General features: G+C 40.3%; 1 protein-coding gene across 1 annotated transcript in view; it reads right to left on the bottom strand.

Moving 5' to 3' along the window:
- Positions 1-626: 626 nt before the first annotated feature.
- ANKRD55 (ankyrin repeat domain 55) overlaps positions 627-26,954 on the bottom strand; it is a 41,738-nt gene continuing 15,410 nt past the window's right edge. The window contains exons 6-11 of the mRNA XM_009961139.2: positions 24,999-25,127; positions 12,882-13,066; positions 10,996-11,163; positions 9,031-9,695; positions 4,279-4,380; positions 627-895 (exon numbers count right to left, since the gene is read on the bottom strand). Of these exons, the coding sequence (XP_009959441.1) occupies positions 627-895; positions 4,279-4,380; positions 9,031-9,695; positions 10,996-11,163; positions 12,882-13,066; positions 24,999-25,127 (1,518 nt within the window). The remainder of the gene's footprint in view (positions 896-4,278; positions 4,381-9,030; positions 9,696-10,995; positions 11,164-12,881; positions 13,067-24,998; positions 25,128-26,954) is intronic.

Genomic DNA, 26,954 nt, shown 5'->3' with positions numbered 1-26,954 from the left:
AAATATCAATTTATTAATTTCATCATAAATGAAAACTATGATGAAAATGCCTATATAAATACACAGTGCAGATTTTGTGATGTGCTGCCATCTACGTTTAGCCTGTACTCAGGGCTAAACTGTAACAGTTGCTCTGTCACCCGATGAACCCTCACGAACTAGGGAGGGGAATCGGGAGAAAGGCGAGAAGACCCATAGGTAAAACACAACAGATTTAATGAAGACACCACCGGTACAAACAGAAAAATATTTAGCCAAATGGGTATGCTGTTGTCACAATCTGCTGCCAAGCAGTCCTCAGCAGAAGCCATGGGAGGAGCAGGAGGAACCCCCACAGGAGCTCCGTCTCCTCAGTAAACCTCCTCCTTTACAATGACCATGACATTATGGGATGGACTACCCCTGTAGCTAACTCAGGTCAGCTGCCCTGGCTGGCTTGAAACTGCTAATGGCTGGCCTATGATTCTATCCTAGCCAAACCAGGACAGCTACCTTTTCTTTGTTTTTGTTCATTTACACTCCAGTTCACAAGAGCATCATTAGGGCAAACCAATGAGATTTTACTTATGGTTATCTTGTAACAAGCTCTTAGGTATTTGTCAGCTGATTGAGGCCAGTGTAATGAGTTAATTTTCAGCATCTGGTTTGGTGAGAGATTTCTCAAGCTCTTCTGCAGGGTTAGGTTTCTTCTGGCTTGGGATAGCGGGTAGGACACGGCTTGCTTTCAGAGGCTCTCCTGATAGACCAGGCAAGAGAGAATAGAGCGAATGACTCTGAGAATGTCCCCTTTTCTGGGATCTGGATGTTTGGGCTGGTGGGAGAATAACTGCACCAGTCCTTAGGGAATTTAAAGGCAGGGACTTAAACTTCTTAGCACCCTGAGATGGTAGCTGAACTAGAAGAAAAAGAAAAAGAGAGGAGGAGTGCACAGAAAGTGAAAAGCATCACATTTTTACAAATGAATTTGCTTTTTTTTTGAACTGTTGTTTGTTTGTCTTGTGTTGTGTGTACTCAAAAATGTGATCAAAATATGAGTAAAATTGCTGAAGTCTGTCAGGGCTAATTGTCAACTGAAGAAAACAACTCCAGTGTTAAATGATTTACTTTTTGGTGATCAATAAGACTTGATAAGTTCAAATGGTTACTTTTGACATGCAGAGAATCTGTATTTTGTCTGAAGGAGACTTGGTCTGTTTGGAGAGATTTCCACAAGACATTTTTCCTCAAAAAACACAGGCTGACTGAAACAGAAATGTTCCATGGAAATAAATAACTTCACTACGGCTTCAGGTCTCCTAAGCCACATGAAGAATTGAGAGCAGCAGAGAATTTTCTAGAATTCTCATATTTGTTTGGAAAATTATTCTGGCATTTTGCGAGCAGTATGTGATAGTTGTAAGTCTGTTTTCCAGGGGTCTCTGCCAGTTGTGTGATGAGATAGAAAGGTTACGCTAGGGGTGGAGCAGCAGCATGCGGAATAACAGAGATGCCAGGCTGTGCTGAGGCTACTCAGGAACCCATACAAGGGACCTCTTTGGCCTGGGAACATCTGGAGGGTGGAAGTTTATAAATTATGGTTTAAAGTCACTCAAGGACTCTTTTCCTAGGCTGCTGTTTCATTCCTATTATCCTTTTTCTATCTTGTGTTTTTAAATGCTTTTTCTTAGAGATAAAGCATCTCTTCCCTTTTTGTTCATTGCCCTTCCTTTTTTTGGAGATGTTCTTCTTTCTGTTAATCTCTGAGTAGTTTCAGTTCTCTTTCTAATTTGTGCTTATTTTATTGATTTTATTGTTCTAACTCACTGGTAGCTTTTTTTTTTTCCACTGGCTTTATTGCATGTTTGTAACACACATCTTGTGTAATGAAAATATTAGAGAAACATGGATGTTTATATTCAAACATAGTGGCTGGAGCCATTTGCCTGGATAAAGGCTGTGTCCAGAATAGAAATATTTTTAGGGATGGATGGAGGGTGAGTGAAATCTTGTCTGTGAAACAGTTACTTGGAAAGCTCCAGGATCGAATGCGCCATTTGTGTTTACAAAGAAGAGAAGTGATCTATTTTTCAAGTGACTTTGCTTTTCTGTTATTGGCTTGAACTGATGTTCAAGCAGTAACAGCACCTGGATAAATGTGCTGTGTTAGTTAAATAAACCGTGATTATTAACTGTGATAATTGTGTCTCATTTGTAAAACAGTTTTTGGCATGAGACTAGAACAAAAATCCTGGCTGTTTATATGAATTACCACAAGAACACCAGTGATTATGAGGGTTTTTATTTTTGTTTTGTTTTTTTGTTTTTTTGTTTTTTTTTAGGATTTTGCTTGCAACTGTGTTTTAACTAGAAGACACAGAGAACATTAGTAGAAAGCTTAAAAATAGAAAACTTGGAGCTGGAGTTTTGAAAGCAGTTAGATTATTTTCTTTCCTCTGAGCAGACAGAGAATACCATCTCAGTATTCCACGTATCTCTACTTCTTCCTCTCTTACTGTGCAGCAGCAGTGAAGGATTCTGTATTTCCCCTGCCCAATCTGATGTTCCCTACAAAACTACCTCTGCTGTTTCGGTTTTAGTAATATTGTTATAGCTGCAGAATTGCTTCTGAAATTCAGATCATAAGAGGAAATAAATCTTAAATTTTGCTCTGAAATGTGAATACCTTAGGACCTGTCTGATCCACAGGATGACAAAAAGTAAACTGCAAATCCTTATCCAAAATATGTTGGGGGATATGTGCTTGGCAGAGCACAAGAATGTGAGAGTAGGACACTGCTGCAAGTAGGGCTAGCGTTTGTACGTAAAGAACACCGCAGTGGCCGGCAGGATCCAGCCTGGGACACTACTAAGTCTTGACACTCTGCTGGGACTGAGGGAGCAGGGTGAGGCTTTCTCTGCTCTTTGGGACCTTGCTTCTTACATTATTCCTTATCCTGGCTTATCCAACCTTTCCCTGCCAGGCAGTCATTAGGGTGTTGACATTCATCTCTACATCCTGTAAGTCGCCATGTTACAACATGTCCTGCCCACTATGACAAGCTAAGAGAGTAATACAGACATGTGCAAATGAGACTGAGACTGAAAAATCCCATGTCCTTGAGAATTCGAGTCACTTCTGCTCTGGAAAACAAATGTAGAACCAAACTCTCCCTGCACTGATATACATTGCTTCTACTAGGCCAAATCTATGAAACTCGTTGGAGAAAAGGGTTGTGATCAGCAGCACAAAGTCCAGCTGGAGGTGGGATGGTCACAAGTAGAGTACCCCAGGAGTTGATACTGGGGCTAATACTGTTTAGTGTCTTCAGTAATGACTTGGACGATGGGGCAGAGTGCACCTTCTGCAAAATGACATGAAACTTGGAGGAATGGCTGGTACAGCAGACGGGTGTGCTGCCATTCAGAGAGACCTTGATAGGCTGAAAAAATGGACGGACAAGACTTTTGCAAAGGGAAATGTGAAGTCCTGCACCTGGGGAGGAATAACTCCCTGCACCAATACGTTAACAGGATGTATCAAACAGCTGAAAAGGAGCTTGTCAGAAATCGACCTGGGGCCCTGAGACACAAGCTGAACACGTGTCAGCAATGTGCCCTTGTGGCAAAGACAGACAACAGCATCTGGAACTGCATTAGGAAAAGCATTGCCAGCAAATTGTAGGAGGTGGTCCTTCCCCTCTACTTAGCACTGGTGAGACACATCTGGAGTGCTGTGTTGAGTTCTGGGGGCTCCAGTGCAAGAGAGACAGGGACACACTGGAGCAAGTCCAACAAAGGGCATTGGAGATGATTAAGGGATTGAAGTGTCCAGCATCAAAGGGGAGACTGAAAGAGCTGGAACTGGTCAGCCTTGAGAAGAGAAGGCAGCTCAGGAGATCTTGTCAACATATATAAATGCCTGCTTGGGGGCAGTAATGAAGAGGGAGCCATACTCTTCTCAGTAGTGTCCTATGAAGGGAAGAGAATCAGTGGGCACAAATAAGAAGAAACTTTTTTACTCTGAGGGTGGGCAAACACCGGAAGAGGTTGCCCAGAGAGATTGTGTAGTCCCCGTGCTTAGAGGTATTTAAAACCTAACTGGATGTGATTCTGAGCAACCTGCTGTAGGTGACCTCTCTATAGGCAGGGAAGTTGGACTAGACAACTCCAAAAGTGCCTTCCGACCTCAGCCATTCTGTGATGCTGTGGAAAAGGAACATGAAACTGCTCTCAAGCCCTCAGATGCCAGTGATGGAGGAACACAGTATGACACTGTAATTGAAACTTGCCTGTACTTACTTTTGTGAGCACAGTGGTTAGGTATGGGAGCTAGGCTGTTCCGTACAGGATTAAGATTTTTTATTTTGGGTTGGTCTATGGACATCTGTTGAAAACTTTTACCTGTGAAAGAAAAAGATAATCTGTTACCATATGAAAATAATTGTAAATAATACAGTGCACTATAGACTTTTGGCTTCTAGAAAAAAAGAAAACTTAGTAGTTCTCAGAAATACGTCATAACAAGAAACCACCAACTGAAAAAAGCTGTTGCTTTGTTCTCTTTACATTGATTAAAAAGAGTGACTGATGTAATATAACCTTCATGTGTACTATTATAACTTCTTCTCATATAATATGGTAATTGGTCTTGAAACAGACACAGTCCAGTAGCTAGGTCCACGTAAGTATATTTGGACTCTAAATTTGAAGAAATACGCAACTAGATGGATTTGATTTCAGAATCTAAGCTTCAGTTTGCAAACTTTTCTGATAGGGTCTCAACCTTTCTAAGTACCAGAACACAAACGGACATCAACTGCTGGTTGGAAAATGAGACTGGTGGAAGTCTATCAGCAGTAAAGATGAGCTTTGAGAGGATTTTGCTGCAGATGAAAGCAGAACTGTAGATACTGGAAAATGAAAGGCTAATTGTCCAACTGTGGCATTTCACTGGCTAAGATTAAAGTTAAATTTGGTCTAGTACTTGTGCACAAAGATATAAATATGTCAATTCCAAACCAGCAGAGAATCAAGCCTACTGCTCCATTTAATGCACTTCAAGTTATTTTGGTTTCAGTTATGCTTAGGCTGAGAACTAATGGCTTATTATATATGTACTATTATGGCTTTGGTGGGAGATTGTTTTTTCCATCAAGAGATATGTTTATTTAATAAATGGGGATATCTGGCAGCAAAACAACAGTACAAAGCGTAATCATGTTTGCAAGGCTGATATGAATGCTTGGAAAAGGGTTCTTGTTGTCTAAAGTTCTGGCATCAAGTGGAAATATTCTGCTCTTCCTTTCCATCTGCTCCACATAATATCACAGAAAAAAGTTTTTCTTTCTTTGAGGCATCATCTTTGTCATCCCCCAAAGCATATTTCTGATGGCATTTATTTTTCAATGAAATGGAAGGAAAGCAATTTCATTATTATAAAATGCAGGACTATTCTGCATTTCATTTTGTGTACTTTTTTTTTACAGGTTGTTTGATTTTCCTTTGCACTTAGGTAGGTGAACCATATTGTGGTGTGTTTTATGGAAAGGTTGTAAAAGTTATGGTGAATGTCCCACTGTAAATCAGTCCTTCAGTCGAGAAATGGCCACACTGATCAGCTTTGCTCTACTTTTCCTGGCCAAGAAGTGCTTCCTGTTGGACTACACCATGCTTCTTATACCAACATAAGCTTAATAATAGCCTATTTTTTAGATGATCTGTTCAAGTAAATAGAAGGTACCGGTCTGCTGTGATAAAACCTGTAATAAAATTATCGCCTTAGACCTGGGAGGTTAGTAATCTAAAAGATGAATGAATGATAGAAGGAGGCTCCAGCTGTTTAGAAGGTGCTAAGAGATGCCTTACATTTGAGACAGGCTTCCTTTTACCCATATCACTTGGAATTTCTCCACTGACACCATATTCCCTGTGGAAAGTAGATGGCAGTATGTTTTACAAAAAGATGACTGCAAAGCTCATAAATACAAAGTGCTTCAGATTGTGGATGCCAGCTCAGCACTGTGGCTGGCAAGCACTCTTGCAACATTGACAATAGTTTTTGGTATAGTTTCTCTTTGCTCTCCCCAGTGGAGGGAAAGACAAAGTAGCTACTCAAAGAAACCAACAGCATGATAGTCTCGTTGCTACCCATGGCAACCTCTGCCCTTTGTGTACGTGCTGAGGTTCAGCTAGTAAGTTGACTTAGCTTTTATTTTCAGAAGTACAGAAAACAGAACAAAAAACATGCCCAAATCCCCATCTATGTGCCAGATGCCTTAGTAGCAGTAAGCACAAAATTTAGGTCTGACTTTAATAAAAAACATGGTCATGCAAGACAATCAACACTGTGTCAACACCGTGTCAACTGAGAAAATGATTTTCAAATTGAGTTCCTCTAGATTATTGATATCCATAATCCTGCCCTGTGTCTTTGGTGATAAGGAAATTATGTGTAGCCCTTGCAGTCATAACTTGAGAAATAGAGTATTAACATTTCAGTCACCCTCAAAGACCAGATGCTGTTTTTTCCCCTCAGCTAGGCCTCCTTCAGAAAAAAAAAAAAACAAAAACCAATAAGGAAATGTATTTCCTCAGACAGAGTTGCCTGCACAGCACTGCTGGCTGGGCTGGAGCCAGGCTTACTTTGCTTCTGACCCCTGTAGGCCCTGGAGGCACCATGCACTGGAGACCTGGAAGCCCTGGAGCTCATACAGTAAATGTAGTTCTAATTCACAGCAAGTCAGGTGGCTTTAATTACAGGGGCAGACAGATTTAAACCACACACACATAGGCATGAAGAGGGATAAGCAGATCTTTTTATCATGAAGAAACGTTAGACAGTATCTGGGTTGTGCAATGTATTCCTGTCAGACGTTCTTTACCTCCTTACAAGCTTTTAATTCACATGCTTCAGTGGAAGTCCTTTTTGCTAGCTACAGGAATCTTTTGTTGTTGGAAAGTTTTGTTAAACAGCTGGTACACAGAGAACTGGGCTTAAAGCAGACTCAGGCTTTTTTTTTTTTTTTTTTTTTTTTTCAACTGAGGAAGATAATAAACTGTCAGATAAAATGACTTATTCTTCCTTTGGACATGCAAAGAGAGCTCCCATTGTAACAAATAGAAGATTTCCCATAATTGATACGATTTTGCCCTCATTCATGCATGTAGACTGCTGGTCCTATACTGAGTTCCTGTGCAGATAGATCATAGAGCACTGAGTGGATGCACAGAGTCTGTCCTGATACAGCTGCTTGCAGCTTTTTGTCATAGGATGTTCACAGAAAACCACCTGTCCTTCTGTCCAGAGCAACCAAGGATTTAACCAGACAGTATTCTACAGTCTCAAGAAAAATCTATGATCACATTTTAAATAACATGGTAGTTACTTCGATACCAAATGTATTTTTAGTCTAGGTAATTCCGCAAAGAAATGTTTTCCTATAGTTGTCCTCAGGTTTGGTTTATCCAGTCTGAGTTCATTCCTTCCCCTACAGTCAACATCAATGGTCTCAAATGTCTCAGCCTCACTGTACCCTATTCTATTTAGGTTTTAAACAAGTCCTGCAGGTTTTCTTGTCTTCCACAAGCGAGCTGAACCTTGCAGAGTTCAGCGTGGAAAGAGTTGTGCTGGAGCAATCCTTGCTAGCCACGTGGAGTTTGGGGTTTGTACGTTTGAGTGAATGGCTGCAGAGGGCACAGTCAAAAAGTAGTGACACCTATAGACCAGGTCTATCAAGCTTTCAGGAACATGGCCTGATGTTCAGGAAGTGGAACTTTTTGAATTGCTTCTTTTTACCCTGAAAAAATATTTCCAGCCTTTATTTATACAATGTAGAATAACCTGTCATTCTGAAATTGCTGTTCTACTCTCATTATTAGAGATGTGAACAAAGATCTGCTATTTTGTAGATCCCTTCACTTAGGTGTCAGTACAGTTTGCACTATCATGCAAGCTCATACAGTGACCTGACCTAACTGAGGGTTCTTTTCAGAGAGGGTTTCTGATCACTCCTCTTTCCACTGGAGGATAATGGCTCATGTGTGTTGGGGTGAGAGTAGATTAATTTATTGTGTAGTGCTTACTCCTTGTAATGGTGTACTGGTAAATTTGGGGGTTACTTTTGCTTGCTTCATTTTCAGTGGGATACTACAGTGGTTGGAAGGCATGCTAGATGTGTTTGATTTTGGCATGGGACTAATCCCAAAGGAGGTGAAGTTGGAGACACTGGTATGTTAAGTAAACTCCAGCATACAGGCCAGCCAGCCAGATTCATTTAAACATGGATGTGAGTCAAACAACATACTAGATCCCAAATCCTGCCAAACACTGGTTTCAAGTTTACTTCAGAATTCCGATGCTCTGCTTCATTACTATTGCATTAGTTTCCAAACCACAATATAAAAGCATTTACTTCATCTCTGTAAATTTAGCAACCTGAATTCAGCTTTGGAGAAACCATAAGAACAGCACATTAGACCAAAGAGCTGGCACTCAGGGTCGGAGGAGTGAAAAGGGGTGACACTACAGCCTGGAGTCAGAATATGCCTATAAGAGGAGAGTGGCATGATGCAGAGCCATCCATTACGGCACACATGGACTTACCTGCTTGGATACAGAAACAGCTTTCCGCACAGTTAGAGATCTGAGGGCAGTACTGTTCCATTACACATCTTAGTTCCAGGACTAAACACAGACACAAAACAGCAGACATGGCTGTAGATGTTAACATGTAATTCACAAAGCATCTATATAATCTGGAGGTGCTTACCTTCCTCAGGTGCCTTACATGCTTCCTAACTACCTGCATTTTTGCTTGCTCATCAGACCTACTTAAGTCTCTTATTTACCACACCTGAGCACCTTGCTTCAGCTGTCAGCTGATGTCCTGTCAATATGCTACCTGTGATTGTTACTACATACAGGGAGAAGAAATAGAGAAAGATATTAAAGAAATAGAAATGTCATGGATCAGACTTACCTATTTTTTCTGACTTGGCTTTCCACATCAGTAGAGATTATAGGATTTGGGAGATAGAGAAGAAAGAAATTACCTGATGGAGAACTGGGAAGTGAGGGAAGGCGGGGAGGGCACAAAAGCACATGGCGAGGTCTATCAGAATTTAAGCCATTTATCAGTTTGTCTGAAGGAGTCCTAGTACAGACTTTGTAAGATAGTAGTTGGTTAGAGTCTGTGTTCCAGGGATCATCCAACAAAGCCTGGCAGCTGCTTCTGTAGTCCAGCAAGTTGTGTTCACTCCTACTCTTTTGAGACTTGTGTGCAAAATGGTGAGTGCTGGTGCTTGACGCGAAGCTTGACGTTGTGCTCTGGGAAGCCATTAGGAAGGAATTGCCTGCAGTGATCGGGGGGAGGCTCTGGGTTCTGACAGGCAGAAGTCCCTGACACTCTGGTTGCTTCTTTTCTGGTATGAGGTACTTTGTGTCTGTGCTCCGTCTTTTAAAGTCAGCAGTGGTCACACACTCATCTGGAATGTCTTTGCAGTTTGTGTCCATAATGCAATCAAAAGTGGTGATGATGTCATCTACTTCTGAGGTCTCTTCTCTAGGATATCGGTCTCTGCTTCTCTCCTTCTGACTGGTTTTCTGATCATCTTTCTTCTTTTTGCAAGAGAAGATGTGGTTCAGCATACTGAATCGTCCTTCTTTCTTTAGGAGTCTGTTGTTCTGGGAGGGAGACTGATGAGCTGGCTCAGATCTACTGGAAGTATAAATCAAAATGTGATGTTATTATTGCAAAATAATGAAAAAAATACTGCCTGTGTTAGCCCATGAAATGTGGTATATACTGTTCAGATACATTTGCAGGGGTGGTTCAAGAGGGCAGAAAATTAGGACTCCGAATTTGTAATTAACAAAGACTGAAAATGATACCATGTTACTTCACTCTTTCTTATGGGGTTCATTGCCTTACACTCATCTTAATATTGGCTCGGTGTAGCTATCAGGAAAAAAAAAACAAATAAACTTTTCTGGCTTTGACATCTACCAGCTGCAGAATCATTATTCTTAATGGTGAGGCAAGATCCAATAATATCAAGAACATGCTGGGATCTTTAAAACCAAGTGGTCTTTGTATTATATCATATTTGGAAAATGGTATTTCCAACAGTCATTGCTGATGCTGTAACAAAGGCACTAATTCACCATTCCTTCCCTCTCCCTCTCCCTCTCCCTCTCCCTCTCCCTCTCCCTCTCCCTCTCCCTCTCCCTCTCCCTCTCCCTCTCCCTCTCCCTCTCCCTCTCCCTCTCCCCCTCTCCCTCTCCCCCTCCCCCTCCTTCTCCCCTCTCCTCCTCCTCCTCCTTCTCCCCTCTCTCCTTTCCCCTTTCCCCCTTTTCCCTTCCCCTTCTGCTTCCCTTGCCTGTACTAAAACGGCCTGGCACAGTTCCGGAAGATCTATCAAGATAATCACCTACAGTGGTGTTGCAGCAGTGGTTTTTAGATGAGATTTTGACTAATCAGCATTTCAGACCTACTCCAACAGGCAAAGCGCAGGAGGAGGAGGAGGAGAGGTAATATTACCCATGTCTTATATTTTGTAACGTAGGAAATAATACTAACTGCTGATTGGTAAGGAGGGGAAAGCTTGAAATTTGTTTTATTATCTATGTGGCAAAGCTGCTTTTGTGTTCAGTCTGTCCCTCTGTCTCGTTACATGAACACACAACTAGTGCACAGAGATTTCAAAAAAGTGGAAGGCATATATCTGAGGGCTGAAACTATTCTGTAAGATAAATTTTCTGCATGAAGGTGACTGAGCAAGAGCTATACTCACGTCTTGGTTGAGAACCCTCAGCTGATCGGCAGACTGGAACAGTAACCGCAGTGATGAGTCTTCAGTAGATGACTAATTCTAACGTTGCTATTTTGGTGGAAAACTTGAACTAAGTAGTGCATACGAATTGAGGAGACATCACCCAGGGCTCAAACCCTTCAGTAGCATATAGAAAGCAATAAACGTGTTTTCTAGTCAGTGGCAACCTGTGAAATTTTGCTTTACCTGCTCTCCTGAGACAGCAGTTTGATGCATGCTGTGTGCCCACAGTACATTGCATATGTCAGAGGAGTGTTTTCATTGATGTCTCGAGGGCAGCTGTCTATCCCCAGCTCTAGCAGCGTCTGCACACAGTCAGCTTTCCCTGCTGCTGCAGCCCAGTGCAAAGGTGTCCTGTGGAAAAGGGGGAGTATCATTAAAATAAATTGATAAATTTACTATTGAAGCTATTAATGACGTAATAAGGTGTGCTCCTATGCTACTCATCCAGATTCATGACATCCATTTTAAGGACTTCTCAAGCAGCTTATCCCACGCTGACATAGCTGCCAATGGTAGTAACAAGGCCATAGACTGGCATCTATCTATGTGCATCTATTTAGCTGTAGAGAAAGTAGATATGGGGCTGCAGAATGCCTATACATGCTATATTAATAGTATCTCTTCTGCTGCTGGAGTTGCAGAGTGGGAGGAGTGCCTGAAGTTTTCAGAGCAGAATTTGAAAAAAATCTTTGTAGTGTCCACTGCACAGGTACAAGCTCTTCTCAGCTTTACACTGAACACAATTAGCAACGGTAGGCTCAGGCCCCTCCATCAAGGTAAGAGAGGAGGCCTCCCCCAGATGAATGAGAAGGACTGGACATATCTACGAGACTGTCATTCCCACTTTGCCAGTTTCTGTGTTTGATGGGCACAGACTGGAGCAGATATAGTTGTCTTGAATCTGTGTAGAAGAATCAAAATGATTTTCTGCTTGGCAAAGATCGCGTCTTGTCTTTGGAAACTCTTGTCCAGTTTCCAAATTGTAATATTTTGCTGTTGTGAAAAATTTGAAAGCACAGAAAACACCATAAGAAACCTGTGCAAGAATAAAAATTAAAATTGACTTTTCTCTGCCTGTTTCTTTTCAGTTCCTGTGATTTCAGGTGGGTGCAGTCAGAAACACAATAAAATGGAAATCTACTCTGTGTTTATAGTGAATAAATTATCTTTTCTGCTCTTCAAGCGTAATACCTTCTATGAACATACCTGAGAATGTGTAACAAGAAGTCGTGTCTTACTGAGCTCTTAAGTGCAGTTAAACTCCTTCTGTCACCCTTCTTTCTATAGAAACACAGCCTTCTCAACTACATTTTACTGATGTTTAAAGACTTCTCCAGAAAAATTTTCGGTTTATTTCTGTTCCATTTTATTGCACTTTTCCATGAAGAATGCTATTATTTTAAGTACCTGGAAGCCTAAGCCAAGTAAACCTTGGCTTTTGCTCCACTGAGCAGGATAATCAATGCATAAGTCAATTGCTTCGGTTTGCACTAAATAAATTTATGAGCCAAGTTCCAAGGGAGGTAGGTGTGGGGTGAAAAAGAGGAAAGAAGATGACTCTTTAGCACTTATGAGATAGGGATTTCATCCTGGAAGGAATCAAATGCCTTGTCAGAACAGAAGGTGAGGTCCCCCTGTTCCTACAGGAACACTGTGTTAACATCTTGAACTCCACAAAGGAACATTGCCATTTGTTAGGTACAAATACCAGCAGAATCCCAGCTTCAAGTTGTAGGATCCTGTTCTATTGTTTTGAAAAGAATGTTCGCTTTTGATTGAAAGAAGTAAAGTCAAGTGATGACAAAGTCCTTTCACACATAATCTTATCGTTTCCTACCAGAAACACAAAGTTAAATAGCATTCCTTCTAGTCAGTTATTTTACTAGATACCATACATGTGAGCTGGACTGCTTTGCAGCGTTTCTGAGTAAGCATGGTTCTCTCTAAGCGCAGTTCATTAACTAGGCCATGGCCTGTGAAACAGGAAACATGATTATAGAATAAACAGAGCTAGTCTCAGGTTAATAGAAAGGAAGCAGCAATTTCAGTTTCAGAGTTTCCATGGTTACCTGTCATCCACATCAAGTGCCTGCAGGTTGCACTCTGGGACTTTAGCCAGCTCACTGATAATATCACTGTAGCCTGCAGCAGCGGCAATGTGCATACATGTTTTGCCGTTCTCATCATCGTAATTTATTATTGATGGTCCCTGGTAGTGATCCAGAATGATGGAACACAGAATCCTGTTGCCACTCTGGGAGGAAGTTCAGAGAAGAAAAACATTTTACAATGAAGCTCAGGCCAAACTGCGTTTTCTCTGCTAGAGAAGGCTAAATACAAGAATGGTATTTTGTTTTGGGTACACCAGACTCCCCAGGTATGAAAGCCAAAAGCTTCCAATCTCCTGCTGGGAATTGGGTTTGCTTTATGAATTTCCTAGAACACTTTGAACGTTGGAAAAATAATAAATAATGTACCACTGCAAATATCTCCAAAAGTGACAGAGTGTAAATTACTCAACAACTTTCTCAGAAAGAACTTGGGGTTTTTGCTGTTTTGCTAAGCCAGAGTCCAGAAAGATACAAGCCTATATTTTCTCGTAGAAATTCAGGGTTGGAAAAGACCAACCCACTTCTGTAAGCCTGTCCAAGTACACCTAGAAAGGCCATGTCAAATATTTACTCAAGTGGTTCTTGAAAACCTTTTTAGCTAGTTTGCTCCAGTGCTTCAGTGTCTTAATAAAAAATTGACATTGTTCTCTAACCTGCAAATGAAACTGAACATTTTATAGCCTAACTTGGTGGAAAAAGAGAAAAAAGAATTCATAATTTTTTTATAACAAAGTAGAAACAGAAGACTGGGAAGGTCTTTCTAGATCATTAAATTCAATCCCCTGCAATCACTTGTAGCTGTGTTGCATCATCTCTTTCATAAACTTACTGTGTCTGTTGAAAGCAATTAGGTTTTTTGTCCCCATTACTCCCAAAGGAAGACAGTTCAAGAACCTGTTTGCTTTAATGATTATTATCTTTAATTTCTATTCATACTTGTGGCTGATTTATGTCCCTTTGTTTCTGTGCCAGCATTATTATTTAGATTAAATACTTCTTTCCTCTAGCTGGTATTTGTTCCTCAGATGTATTTATAGACAATCGTCATATCCCTTCTGAGCTGTTCTCTTGCCACTCTAATCAATTTAGGTCTTTTAAGTTTTTCTTGTAAAATATGCTTTCTATTTCTCTCATCAACCTACTAACCCTTCTCGTTTTGTGTTTTAGTCGTGTATCCTTGGAGAGGGGTGATTAAAATTTTGCCTAGTCATACACAGACATTTTTGCCAAGCAGTTCTATAGTGACACTAGCTCTTCACTACTTGTGTTAGAAATACCTCTTTTGGTACGTCGTAGAACAGCATTTGCCTTATTCAAAGATGTGTCCCATTAGAAGCTTCTGGTCATTTTGGAATAACCCTTTACACCTCGGTACTTCTCTTCCATAGTCGTTCCCAAACACTGAGTTTCTAGTTTCTGGGAGGACCTTCTGCTACTAGCACCCAAGTGCATAACTTAAACTTATTTTAGCCTATTCAGTTTTGTCCCATTTGTATTATTCTAGACTTGAAGGCGGTCCAGCTTGCCCTTTATGATATCCCCATTCTTTTCTGTTGATGTCTTCCAGATTTTTGTTGTTGGCAGATTTCATCAGAAAGCCCCTGTATTTGTGCCAAGTTATCATGAAAATATTAAGCAAGGTTGATTTCAGGCCTTATCCCTGAAAGTAATTTCCTTCCAGCCTCTATTCAACATTTAATTATTGCTCTTCTTCTTGATTTTAAGATACAACTGCTTTTGCTTCTCTGTACTTTTGCCTATTATTTGTAAGATGTCTACTTATTCTAAAGATATCTGTTAAAAATTGATAGTCATCTGCCATATCTCAGGGCTCTTCTACACACTTTTCTTCTCTGTTCTTAGCATACAGATTCCTACTACATTTTGCACCATTGACAGGATACATTCCAGGTCCCTGGAACCTGCTGCTCTCATAGCTTCTTGGTCCAGCTGAGAATTTTCTTAATTTACCAAAATGTGTCCCTCTGAAGTCAGGAATTTTGTTTTGTATGTCCTTTGTTTACTTACCTGTTTGATTTATAGTCTATTCATGATCATACCATCTAAGCTTATTTTCTATGACCAGACATTTTATAATGTCCTCATTAACAATGTTAAAATTATTGTTGATTTGTAGTTGTCTGAATATCCATTGAAAAAGTTGATCCTTGTGTTCAGGAATACTGAGGTCCTGTGAATAATTGTTGTTTTTATTCTCCAGTTCCTATGCCAAGTGTCAATGTCCTCCATACTAGCATAATGCTCTGTTACATTTTTTAGTCACTAGCATCAGAGAAATCTCTAGTCACATTCAGTGCTAACAGAATCTGGAAGTCTATTACATAGTTCTAGTACCACCACAATGAACATCTATTTATTATCATCCTTCTCCAGTTCAGTTTTGATACAAAAAATTATTAGCATGCAATATCTTAATATTTCTGTATTCGTGTTCTAGTGACACTTCTATTCCTCTGATTTTATTCTGTCTTGCTAAGTCCAAATTTCAAATCCTGCACCTAAAGTTTTTGTCCCTCAATGTTCTTCCACAAATCTTAGCTTTTCCGTAAGAAATTTCCCACTGTTCTTACTGGCATTTTACACATTTACAGACTGTTCTGTCTCCCACCAATCTTCCATTTTCTAGACTAAACAAACCATTTCAACCTCTTTTCATCGGTCAAGTTTTTCAACCCACTTATCATACTTGGTGCTTGCTTTTGGCCCCTTTCCAGTTTGTCTACAGCTTTTTTCAACCATGGCACCCCAAACAACATAATTATCCAGCTGAGGCTTCTCTCCTGACATTGAAAATGACATTGCTACTTCCTGCAGCCCACATGTATCACACTTCTGTTAATATGTCTCAGAATAATGTTTGTTTTGTTTTGTTTTGTATCAACACTAAAATTTAAAACTCCTGCTCATTTTGTAACCCACTAGTCTACTACTATTCATTTTATGCAAACAGCTTTAATTTTTCACAGTTCTGTACACAGTGCTGTTTTATTAATTTCAGTTCATATTCATACCTACAATTTATCAAAACAATTTTGAATTTCATCCTGACGCATGAAGTGCTTGTTGTCCCTCTAATTTGATTCTAACTGTGGGTCATATACATGTTTGGTATTTCGTCACCTCATTATGGAACATATAAGAACATTCTTACGAGAAATCCCTTGTTGGACTCTCTGTGAGATGTCCACCGCTGAAGGTTATCTGAACTGTCCTGAATGTGTCTGGTACAGAATATATGGTGTGTAATATAAGTCACTGGGTTTATTTTGATTGCATTACTCTGTATTCTTCCCCACTGGGACATCCTATCTTTGGACTGAATTCTGGGTCCATTACAGCAGGTTGGTCTTATACAAATTGTGCTATCGACATCATTAAGTGTGATTAAAATTGCATGTACTGCTCAAACCAGAAAGGGACAAAGAATTGGACTTTTTATGATCACTCTATTCACCATCTGCTTAACAAGTTTTCTGTGCCATATGATGAACTTTATCTTGTTGGCACTTTTCCAGTATTTCTGTGTTTTACTACATGGTATTAAACTGATTAGTTGACATTCAAAGTTACTATATCCAATAGCTTCTTATCTGAAGAAGCAATAATTGCTTTGAAGATGGCTATGAAATTTCTGTCCTGCTTTAACAGTTCAATCAAATTGTTAATTACATTTTCTAAAAAATCAAAGGATGTTTCCTAATAGTTTGAACCTTCTGCTGAATGAGATCTCTGGCCAACTGCTCTGTGGCTTTCCAGCTCCCTCTTCTTAGGAATGCCTTTTTATCTTTACATTCATCTTGGATTTTTAAGTTGCACACAGAATTTTCCTAAAATGCTTACACTGCCCTTATTCTTAGATTGATATCTTTGGGCCAAAGTCACCAAAAATGTAGTCTTCCTGTGGTAAATTTACCATGAACCACAGTACTATTGTTAGAGCAGAATGTTCAGTGGTAAGTTTACCATAGGAAAACAACATGGTTTTGTAACCTTACTGTATGTACCCCTACATTTCATCTTCCCTTTTTGTATTCAAATTCCTTTCAGCAATGTTGTCAGAGATAATTAGTTATTTTTGTTTTGTGTTTCTGTATAATTCCGCAGGCCTCGCCCCCCCCTCCCCCGGGTTTTCTTTACACTTTTGTCCCTTCTCACACCTATACCTGCTTCCACTCGTTATTCATTCTCCTCAGTGAACTTGTCTTTCTTAGATCACTCATCTAAATTACTTCATGAAGAAGAAATGTCCTAGAGCCTCAATAAAGGAGCCTTTGCAAGGTAAAGTCTCATTGTGCTTTATGCAAGTTTTTGGCTGAGATTTCTGTCATCTCCTGACGGTGGCAAACAACACATTCACTAACAGGGTCATTAGCTGTCACTTTCACTTGGTTATGACTCTGTTTTCTTTGGTTAATAAAAAGCCCAACTTCTGATAGTTGCATCTCTTGGTGCTTTCAAAATTAGATAATTCTTCAGGAAGAATTCACTGAATCAAATACCGTGAGGAGAATCCTGCAAGTTTGTGACACTTTTCTGGTTTTGCCACTTTTTTCATCTATCTACCTAATTTATTGTCATTGTTACTACAGCCTTTTGTATGTTCAACTGATATGTAGAATGATAATTTCACTTTGGAAGTTTGTTGTCACTTATGTAATATTCTACCATAACATTACATTTTTTTCTGCCGAGTCGTTAATCGTGCATAGTACGTAGTACAATGTTTTCCTTGTCCACTGTCCACAATATAGAGGGTTGATTTTTTCTCCCCATCATAATACTCTAGTGAATTAGATATTTCAATGCCAAAGAGAAGAATCATGTGAAGGGAGTCTGCTAAGCTGGCTTGTGGCTACCAGTAATGGTGGGAGAGGGACACGCTAGGGACCTCTTAACTGTTTTCAGGAAACCTTGGCAAAGTATTTTTCTTCCAAGTGAATGCCTCTAGAGATTACGTGATTAGGATGTATTAGTTCTTAGTGTGTAGTTTAAAGCCTTCCTAGGTGTATAGCCAGCTTTACTGGGTGGAGATTCCCCACTAGCAGCTCTTGATGTTGCTCCTTATCATTAGCATTGCACTTTGAGGCTGCCTGTGTTTCCTCTTCTTCTACATTCCCTCCTTTTTCAATTCCACACCTGTGAATCCAAAGCTTTGACTTTCTCTTTGATGTCCTTATGTTCTGACTTTGAATGGCTTGGCATTTTAACCATTACTTCACTCTTTTCTGCAGCAAGCAAATGCTATTCCCATTGCAGTACTCTGGGATGTAACTTACTTTTATAAAGAAGCACCATAAATTACTATAGATTAAATAAAATTTTCATGAGTTCTTCTGGCTTCCTCCTGGAAACTGTCTTTGTGCATCATTGGGTGCTGTTTGAGTTTTATGTTACAGAATGCTGGCTAGTCTCCCAATACTTTTGTCTTTCCTCTTGTTCTTCACAAACAGAGACACATAGCATATTTTAAGATGAAATTGACTGTAACACCAACAGGGCTACTGAAAAAACACCCCAATGATCTTTTTCTCCTTTGCTGAAATAAAGAAACATGAGCCATTTCAAGTATTTGTTGAGCAATCCATAGCAAATTTGAAAAATAACTTGTCTGTGGACATTTTTCCTTTATAACTCCAGTTAAGGTTATTATATTGGTAAATAAATCTTTCTTCAAAGTCACTTTTTTCTCTTTTTTATTCTGAAATTCAGTATTTACTGAAAGCAAAAGCCATTCCACAGACTTCTCCCACATGGCTCTGATGGTTGGGGTTTGAAAAGTCTTGATCTTTGACTCAAGGCTTTGCTGGCAGAAGCCCTGTGTTCAGTTACATCTATACTGGCAAAACCAAACTGTTCCTCCAGTACAATTTTTTCCCTTATGGGATTCATTTCATTGAAGTGCAGTTTTCCTCATGTTCATATTCAGAGCACCATGGCAGTGTATTATGTCATTACCTTTACTGTAACATCCCTGTCGTGTAGGTGCAGTGTCTGCTGTTTTAAACATGGAGAATGCCAGACTCAAGAGCAGAGACATGATACAGCTTCTTCTAGTGTGCAGCATAGTTCAGTAAGAAATATCCATAAAGCTGGCAACTTGAGTGCTGAAGAGTTTTGCACATATGGGAGCTTTCTGCATCCCCACTCTGTACCTGTGACTAAGGAGAGCTGAGGAATGGAACTGCGTTCACTCTACCTGCACTGCTGGTATGCCATGGTTGCCAGATGTCTGTGTTGGCAGTGGAGAGGCACTGCAAAAATTCAGGGCACCCTGTGGTTTCTCTGCCCTCAGGCGACAGAGACAACTGGGACCTGTGCTGAGGAAAGGAACAATCCGTAATACCATTTTCAGCTTTCCTTCTGCCAGGGAAACTTTGCCAGAAGTTGCTTGGATGCAATCCAAGAACTTCACAGGGTGTGTTTCTGATGGCAAACTAATATAAATGAACAACAACTCTACTGACGCCACTGTAGTTACATTGGTGAGACTCAGACAACTCAGAGAGAAGCTCATTTGTCTTCTCCAAACCCTAGTGCTTCAGCCTCAGACACCCACTAAGACAGGGTCTTCTGTAGACTCAGAATGACCTAGATTCACCCGACTTTGTGGTACTCAAGAGAACGTGGTGGTATCATACAGGATACTTTGTACTGTGGTCCTCAGAGCACTGCTGCCTCTGATACAACTAGGAGATGTGGTGTTTTAAAAATATTTGTCCTCTCAGCAGCCTTGGTGGTTGTTGGAAAAAGCTACCAAATGACAAAGGCAGTCATGGAGGCATACCTCTATGGCTATCATATGTCCCTGCCTCTCTTAGCCTGTCTTTGCTCAAACAAAAAACTGCAGGAAATACTGGCCAATCCTCTCTGAGAATTTATTTTCACTTGGAGTCTTCCATAGTAATTGTATATGATTTACTGTATAAACGGCTATGGCTATGATTAAAATGACTTGGCAGATTTCCCCTGCTAGTACGTTGTTGTGAGGACTGATTTCTCTGGATAAGCTGTTTATGTGCTTTGAAAAAGAGGTCATCTTTCATGCTGCAATAGAATAAGGAATTATTCCTTACTACGATCAGAGAAATGAAAACATTTGTCTTCCAGTGCCTTTTTGTCAGGCATAGAAGAAGAGAATGTTTATAGATATGCAAAAAGTGTGGTGTATGTACGTTACTCATCTTCTGGCATCCACTTGCAGACAGATAGGGTGCTGGGAAGAGGTCTGGCAATTACCCTGTACTTATCTACATAGAATCATAGAATGGTTTGGGTTGGAAGGGACCTCAAAGATCATCTAGTTCCAACCCCCCTGCCATGGGCAGGGACACCTTCCACTAGACCAGGTTGCTCCAAGCCCTGTCCAACCTGGCCTTGAACACTGCCAGGGAGGGAGCAGCCACAGCTTCTCTGGGCAACCTCTTCCAGTGTCTCACCACCCTCAGGATGAAGAACGTCTTCCTTGTATCTAGCCTAAACCTGCACTCTCCCAGCTTCCAACCATTACCCCTCGTCTGATCACTACATGCCCTTGTGTAAAAAGTCCCTCCCCACCTTTCCTGCAGGCCCCCTTTAAGTACTGAAAGGCCGCTACAAGGTCTCCCCAGAGTCTTCTCTTCTCCAGGCTGATCAACCCCAGCTCTCTCAGCCTGTTTTGTCTGAGACAGATTCCCACTAAGCTCAATGGGAGTTCTGCAACTGATTTCCTTGGAAATTTAATTGGTGTGAAAAAGTCCACTGTCAAAAGCATGTTCATACTTGAAGGATTTACTGTTTAACACTCAGTTATTTCAGGTAAAGGCAGTTCTTCTGATGATCTGATTGTACTGATGAGTCTGTATACCAATACTGCTGTGCCATGTACAAGTCATGACAGTGGCTTTGGTTTATAAGATGACATAAATGAAAGTGGAAAAATTGGTTACGCTATATAAAAAACCTAAGTAGCTCTAGAGAACATCCCTGACCATCAGAACTCAGTTGTCTGTATCGTAAAATTTTTTAAATCCTCCCTGGCGTGGGTTTGGCTTGGGTCAATCAACACTTTTCCCATCAGTGCCTGGATGTAGTTCAGGAGGTGGCGTGGGTTATAGACCATTCCCAATAAGCGGTCTGCATATGATAATCCTGTTTTAGAGAGTAAGAGTGTTTAGCAGTAGGGACACAGGCTGTCCTGTGATGGTTGGCCTTGGTGCCAGAGCCAAGACTCAAGAACATTTAATTTGCTGTTGCAGACATTGTCACAAATGTTTAGGGCACTTTTTGGAAAAAGCTTCTGATGATATTGAAGCAAGTTTATTACTTACTCAAAACTAATTGCAAAGTCTCTTCCTCCTTGTTTTGCAACTTGACATCTCACTCTGTAGAGCCCTGCTGCTATACAACGTTCCAGCCTCCATGAGCAACAGCTGTACCTTTGCTGGAATGACAATATTTACACAAGAAAGGGATTTCTTAAGGGTATGATTAAAAATGCAAGTTGAATCTGTTTCTCATTTGTTTGCTAACAGTCAAAATTGTCTTTAAAGCTTAGTGATGTAAAAAAAGCCACTACTCTCCCTTTCTAGCTGTTTGTAGAAAACTGCATGAAACAAGGGGAAAACAAGTAAAATTTTGCAGTGAAAGAAATCTTCCTGAAACTAACCAAACTGTGAACCCTGCCTAGCAAATGCACCTTTTCTGGCCTAAACCAACACAAACATGTCTGCCATGGAGAAACACCCACTAAGTTTTAAGAAGTCTTTAGAAGTCTCTCTGAATTCTTCCACTGTAGGCAGCCCACTGAAGAAAACCTGGGGTGCTGGGCAGAGACAAGGAACGCAGTGATTCCTCAGGGGAGACCCTGGCCCTGAGCCGTAGCTGCCTCCCCTGGCCCCTTCATCTGCCCTGGCTGGGTGGCCAGCTATGTCCTCCAGATGCCCCACAGCAACAGAGACTTTCGTTCCTATAGATCATAACATTTAAGTGTGCTCTGACCTTCCAAGTAACTACAGAGAGGCTGTCATGCTTGCTCCACCAAACACAAAAAATAATTGCCTATACTTTGCTTTTACAATGTGTTTTAAGATGTATGGGTGTTTCGCTCTGCTGTCAGGAAGCAGGGGAATGAAATAATTCCATTGTAGTTATGGAGCAAATATTCAGGCTTGTAGTTTTTCAAAATTTTGCACTCTGAATCAACGTACCAAAAAAATCATAAGTGCAGCTCCACATGACAGAATATATTTTTAATGGCTTGGTTTTAGTTGCCTTCTTTTTATCCCTAGAGGTTTGCATTTCTTCACTTTAGATTGTTTGTTTATTCTTTAAGTGAAAGCTGATATTTTTACATAATCATATGACTTTTGAAGCCAGAGTTTTAAGAAAGAGACAAAGAAACTTCTGGTAAAAACCACGACAAATGGCAAGGCAATGCAGGAAGACTGCAAACCTTCCCAGGCTGTGTCCAAAGTACTACTGATACTGTTATACTGTGTAGTACATACTATATTTTATTAGGATTTCAATGACAGCATTATCTATTACTGTTAGAACAGCCTTACACTTTGTTCCAGTATCAGTTCACAGTTTCTTGTTATGAAGATGTGTTCGCTTTTTGTTACAGCAATTACTGATGGCTGCAATGAAAGGAGGAAAATACCTCCTGAAACACTTCTAATGTAGCGCTATCTGCACCAGCTATCAATAATAAAAATATTACATGTGTAAAAAATATGACATGAAATATTCTGATGTCAAACCGGAATGATCTGTGGTTTTGACACTTTTGCGCTGATGGCATGAACTTGAGCTTTTCAGTAGAGCAAACCTTGGTGTAGGCAAGGTCTGTGTAGTTATACGACAGGCACTCCACAGCCACTGTTTGTCTGATGGGAGACCAAGTGCCAAGCATGTAGTCTTTGAAGGAGCCAGCGAGGAACAGTTATTTCATCTAAAACATGCCTGAGAATTTGGTTTCAAGTAGCAGGCAATGGTTTTTATGTGGTCTCGCTCTGTGTTTCAGCCCAGTGTGCCCAAATTGCCTCTTTCCTGCAACTTCTGAAACAAGTTTCTGTGCAGTGTGTGATCTTCCGCTTGCTGCATTTTTTTGAAAATGAAATTAAACACAGGGCCCTATTCAGCCGAAAACAACCCCTGCAGCTTGTACTGCTTGAGCTCTATGAGGCTCTTGTTCTCTGAGGATATTAATACAATTCTCACAGGAAAAACTTTCCAGCAGCCACAGAGGAGGCTATTAGATATAACGATAATCCCACCCAGCAGAGCTGTTGTTCTGCTTTCTGTCATAGCAGAGAAAGTCATGCCTGCCCACAGTATCTATTTCTCCTGGGCCTAATAGGGCAGCAGAGAGCACTGGCTGAAATTGTTTTTTCTTGACCAAGCTTGAGTGAGAGCAATATTAAGAGGTCTGTTCCATGTTCTGGTATTTCAACTACCCCTTCTGGACCTAGAATATTGAGAAGTATATGGATGGAAGAGAAAATTGATAAGGCTTCATAGCAGGGATCTCACAAGAAGGAAAAAAGGGGGTCATCCTGCACAAGTTTCCTCTGATTTCTGGGAGCAGTTTAAAGGGAGAAAGAAGAGGGGTTTGTGATTTCTTTCCAGCTGAGGCCAAGTGGGTTTTGGGTAGTTTTATTTTCCCACTTTCTCAAGAGTTATTCTGTACATTTGTGAGAGAAAGGTGGAGGTGGGAGTTAATGGTGGAATTAAATAATAAAATTTACAAAATACAGAATCAGGGAGAGATTAGGGTATGAGGGGAACTCTGAGGGTCCTGACATGAAGGGAATTCCCTTTTGTCTTTCTGTTTGAGAGACAGCTTGTTTCCAGAGCTATGATCAAGACCACTCCCTAGCCTGCAGTAGCTTGCATCAATTTCAGAGATTTCCTACTGGAAGCAGCCTGCAATGGAGTAAGCCTTGTAAAAATGCACAACAGGTTTTAGAATAGATACTCTTAGTCTCTTGAGGCAAAATATCAAGGGATGTAGCCCAGTTTCAGGCTGATTAAGAGTAAAGAAGAGCAAAACTAGTGTTGAAATAACGCCAGTTGCAGAGGCTGAAATATACCTCTACTTCAGAAAAACAAAAGTTGAACCTATTGTACATGAACAATCTGTGGAGACTGTGGTTGAAGCAAACAGGTTATTTGGTCTAGATGTCCTTACTCACTTACAAATATAGTTTGCGGCAGTTCAGAGCTTTTAAATATCTTTGTTGACATATTTTTTAAGATGAGTGAACTTAGACCAAAAGGTGAGCATGCAAATATTTAGTCATTGTAGGAAAATGTTACTGGATTTTCATGCAAGTTCTATTTCTGCTTATCTGGTGTGCAGGTGTTTTGAACATTGATACCGCAACTTGCTATTGCAAGTGAGCGATTAGAAACATATTTATGTAATTTAATCTGGGAAGTTTTCTGCAGTGAAGTTTAGGCATAATTTAGTAAATTATGCTATATTTTAGACCACTTACTACCAATTGCATAATACAGTGTTTAGTGCAACATTAAACCTGTGTGTTTTAGTTCTCTAAAGATGGCCTGTGTAATTTTTAGCAAATTGGCATTTTGCTCAATAGGAAATATGTTTAGCTCCTTATCTTCCTTAATCTCCAGAGGAGTAGGGCCTCAACCTTCAGATAATTATTCCACAACTATAGCTTTTTCAATATGTTTTAACTTGTGTTTACATTTTCTTCCCAAAGGCCTTTGGCAAGACTACTTAAACTACTGATTTCTACGACCCTGATTTAGTGAAAAAAATTAAACAAGAGTTCAACACGAAACATACACATAGTCCCAGTGAGAGAAATAATAGCTTTGTTTAGGGCAACAGTGCTGAGCCTATATTAAGTATGTGTTGCTTTCCAAAGAAGTTAGATCCTTGACCCGTGCCCACTGGCAAACTGCTATGGCTGTTAGTGGGCATTCGTAGCACTCCATTTTCCTCATTTCATGGCCAAAATAATTGGTTTTGGAGTATGTAGGGCACTACAATATCTAGCTCAGCTCAAGCAACTGGCTGGTGAAACTGTGGCCATGGCTCACCTGTACTGCCCAGTGCAGAGCTGTTTTGAAGTCTTTGTCCACCAGAGTCAGGTCTGCTCCCTTGTGCAGCAGAGTCTGGGTGTGCTGGGGCCTGTTGTGGAAAGCAGCCCAGTGGAGTGAAGTCATTCCCTGAAAGCCACAAACCCGGAGAGCAAATAATCGTCACTCACAGGAACACCCTTCAACTCTCTGTAGATAAGCTATACAGTTCTGAAATCCTTTAGGACTGACAGACACTTCCCTCTCCCTCTTGATTTGAAGTAATTAGTAAAACCTTCTAGATTAGTAGAGTCATAAGGGGGAACCAAGCAACTAACTTTTTGTAGTTTTTGCAGAAAATGGATACAAATATGAATGCTTCTTTTGTACGTGACTGTTATAAATAATGTGTCATCAGGACCATGACAGCTGGGGGCTGGTTCCTCTCTGCTCAGTTTGGTTCCTGTGAGAAAAACCTGTTGAAGACTGGTGCTTTGACATGACAAAGTGTCATGTTTATTTTAGGTCTCATCTTTGGTCCAAAATAAATATTATAAGCTATTCTAGCTGGCACTAATCAGCAACCTAAGGAGCTGGCCCAGTGATGTCAACAAAAAAGTCACAATATGAACATCTCACATTTACTGTTTAGGGAGAAAACAAAGCCAACAGTAAGATATTGACCTGCATTTTCATTCCATCCTAGCTGTGTTCAGTCAGTCTTGGTAGATCAGAGAATTCATGGCCTGTATTTGCACCTTCATCAGCATTGTTACACACACACATATGTTTTTCTCTACATCCATAATGTTAAATATTTTCCATATGAAGTTACTCATTCAACTTGTTTCTTAAAAATTGGTAGCATTGTTCAGATGTGGTAATGTTTTACTTTGGGCAGGTGTTGTTTACGATCTCTTATGAGGGAAAACACATTTCAAGGGTCTTGCCCGGTTTCAAAAATGATAAAAAGCAAAAAATGGAGAGTGGAAAAGAAATAAAACTTGACTTAGAACCCCATAAAGCCAATTAGCAAAAACTCAGGTAAAGTACAAGCTATAAAATATTGATGCAGACAGCTTATCAGTGCATTAATATGGAAGTTGTTAGCAGTGATTTTCTAACTAAAAGCTTGAATGCCCTGACATTAATTTCTCTCACTCATCAGGTATGTTTTAAGAATTTTCAAGTCCCCAGATGGCTTATAGGTGGTGACAAAATAAAGCCGTTGAACAGAGCAGTTCTGGTTTTAGTCAAGGTTTGCAAAGCTTAATCATGGGGCGTTTGGTTTTGCAAAACCAAAAATAAGGGCAAAATCCTGCCCTAACTGAATTAATGGGATCTCTCCGATTTGTGTCTGTGGACCAAGGTTTTGACATAAGGGACTTAGTACTGTTAATGGACACTCAATGTCTGTGAGTGCTGTGAAGTGAGATTTCAGCGAAGTGATTTCCAGCTAGGAACTGTGTCCTCACCCCTAGTCTTGGACAGCAGGAAAAATCAGTGAAAGAGGAGAAGCTACAGTGTACCAGGCCAGCTTTCTATCATCCATTCTCAGTCTGTTGATATGGACAAAAAATCCTCAAAAAATCAACTTTCTCTCTGTTTTACCACGGTAACCATCAGAGTCAGCTATAATGTGAGAGTGTGAGAACTGCAGGAAGGGATCAAAGATCTCTCTCCAGCACAGGAACACAGCACAGAGAGGCCAGTAGCAGATGCTTAGGCAGAAAATATAAGAAACAAGGCTTGATGATTCACAGTACCTAGCATTTGGTAATCAGGCTAAGGACTTCCTGTAACATCCAGACCTCCACAGGGTAACAATTCAGTTTCTGAAAAAGTACTTCTTTTAATTTTCTTTAAAAGTAGTAGTAGTCAGTTTCTTCTAGTAGTTAACCTGCCCATGAAAGGAAACTATAACTGTTACCATCTTTGTACTCCTTTTCTGTTCCTTTTCTTGTATATCCTTTTTCA

This window comes from Leptosomus discolor, chromosome Z (assembly GCF_034619465.1).
Source record: "Leptosomus discolor isolate bLepDis1 chromosome Z, bLepDis1.hap2, whole genome shotgun sequence".
Lineage (NCBI taxonomy): Eukaryota > Metazoa > Chordata > Aves > Leptosomiformes > Leptosomidae > Leptosomus > Leptosomus discolor.
The sequence above is the reverse complement of the archived record's forward strand: the minus strand, read 5'-3'. Positions and strand labels throughout refer to the sequence as shown.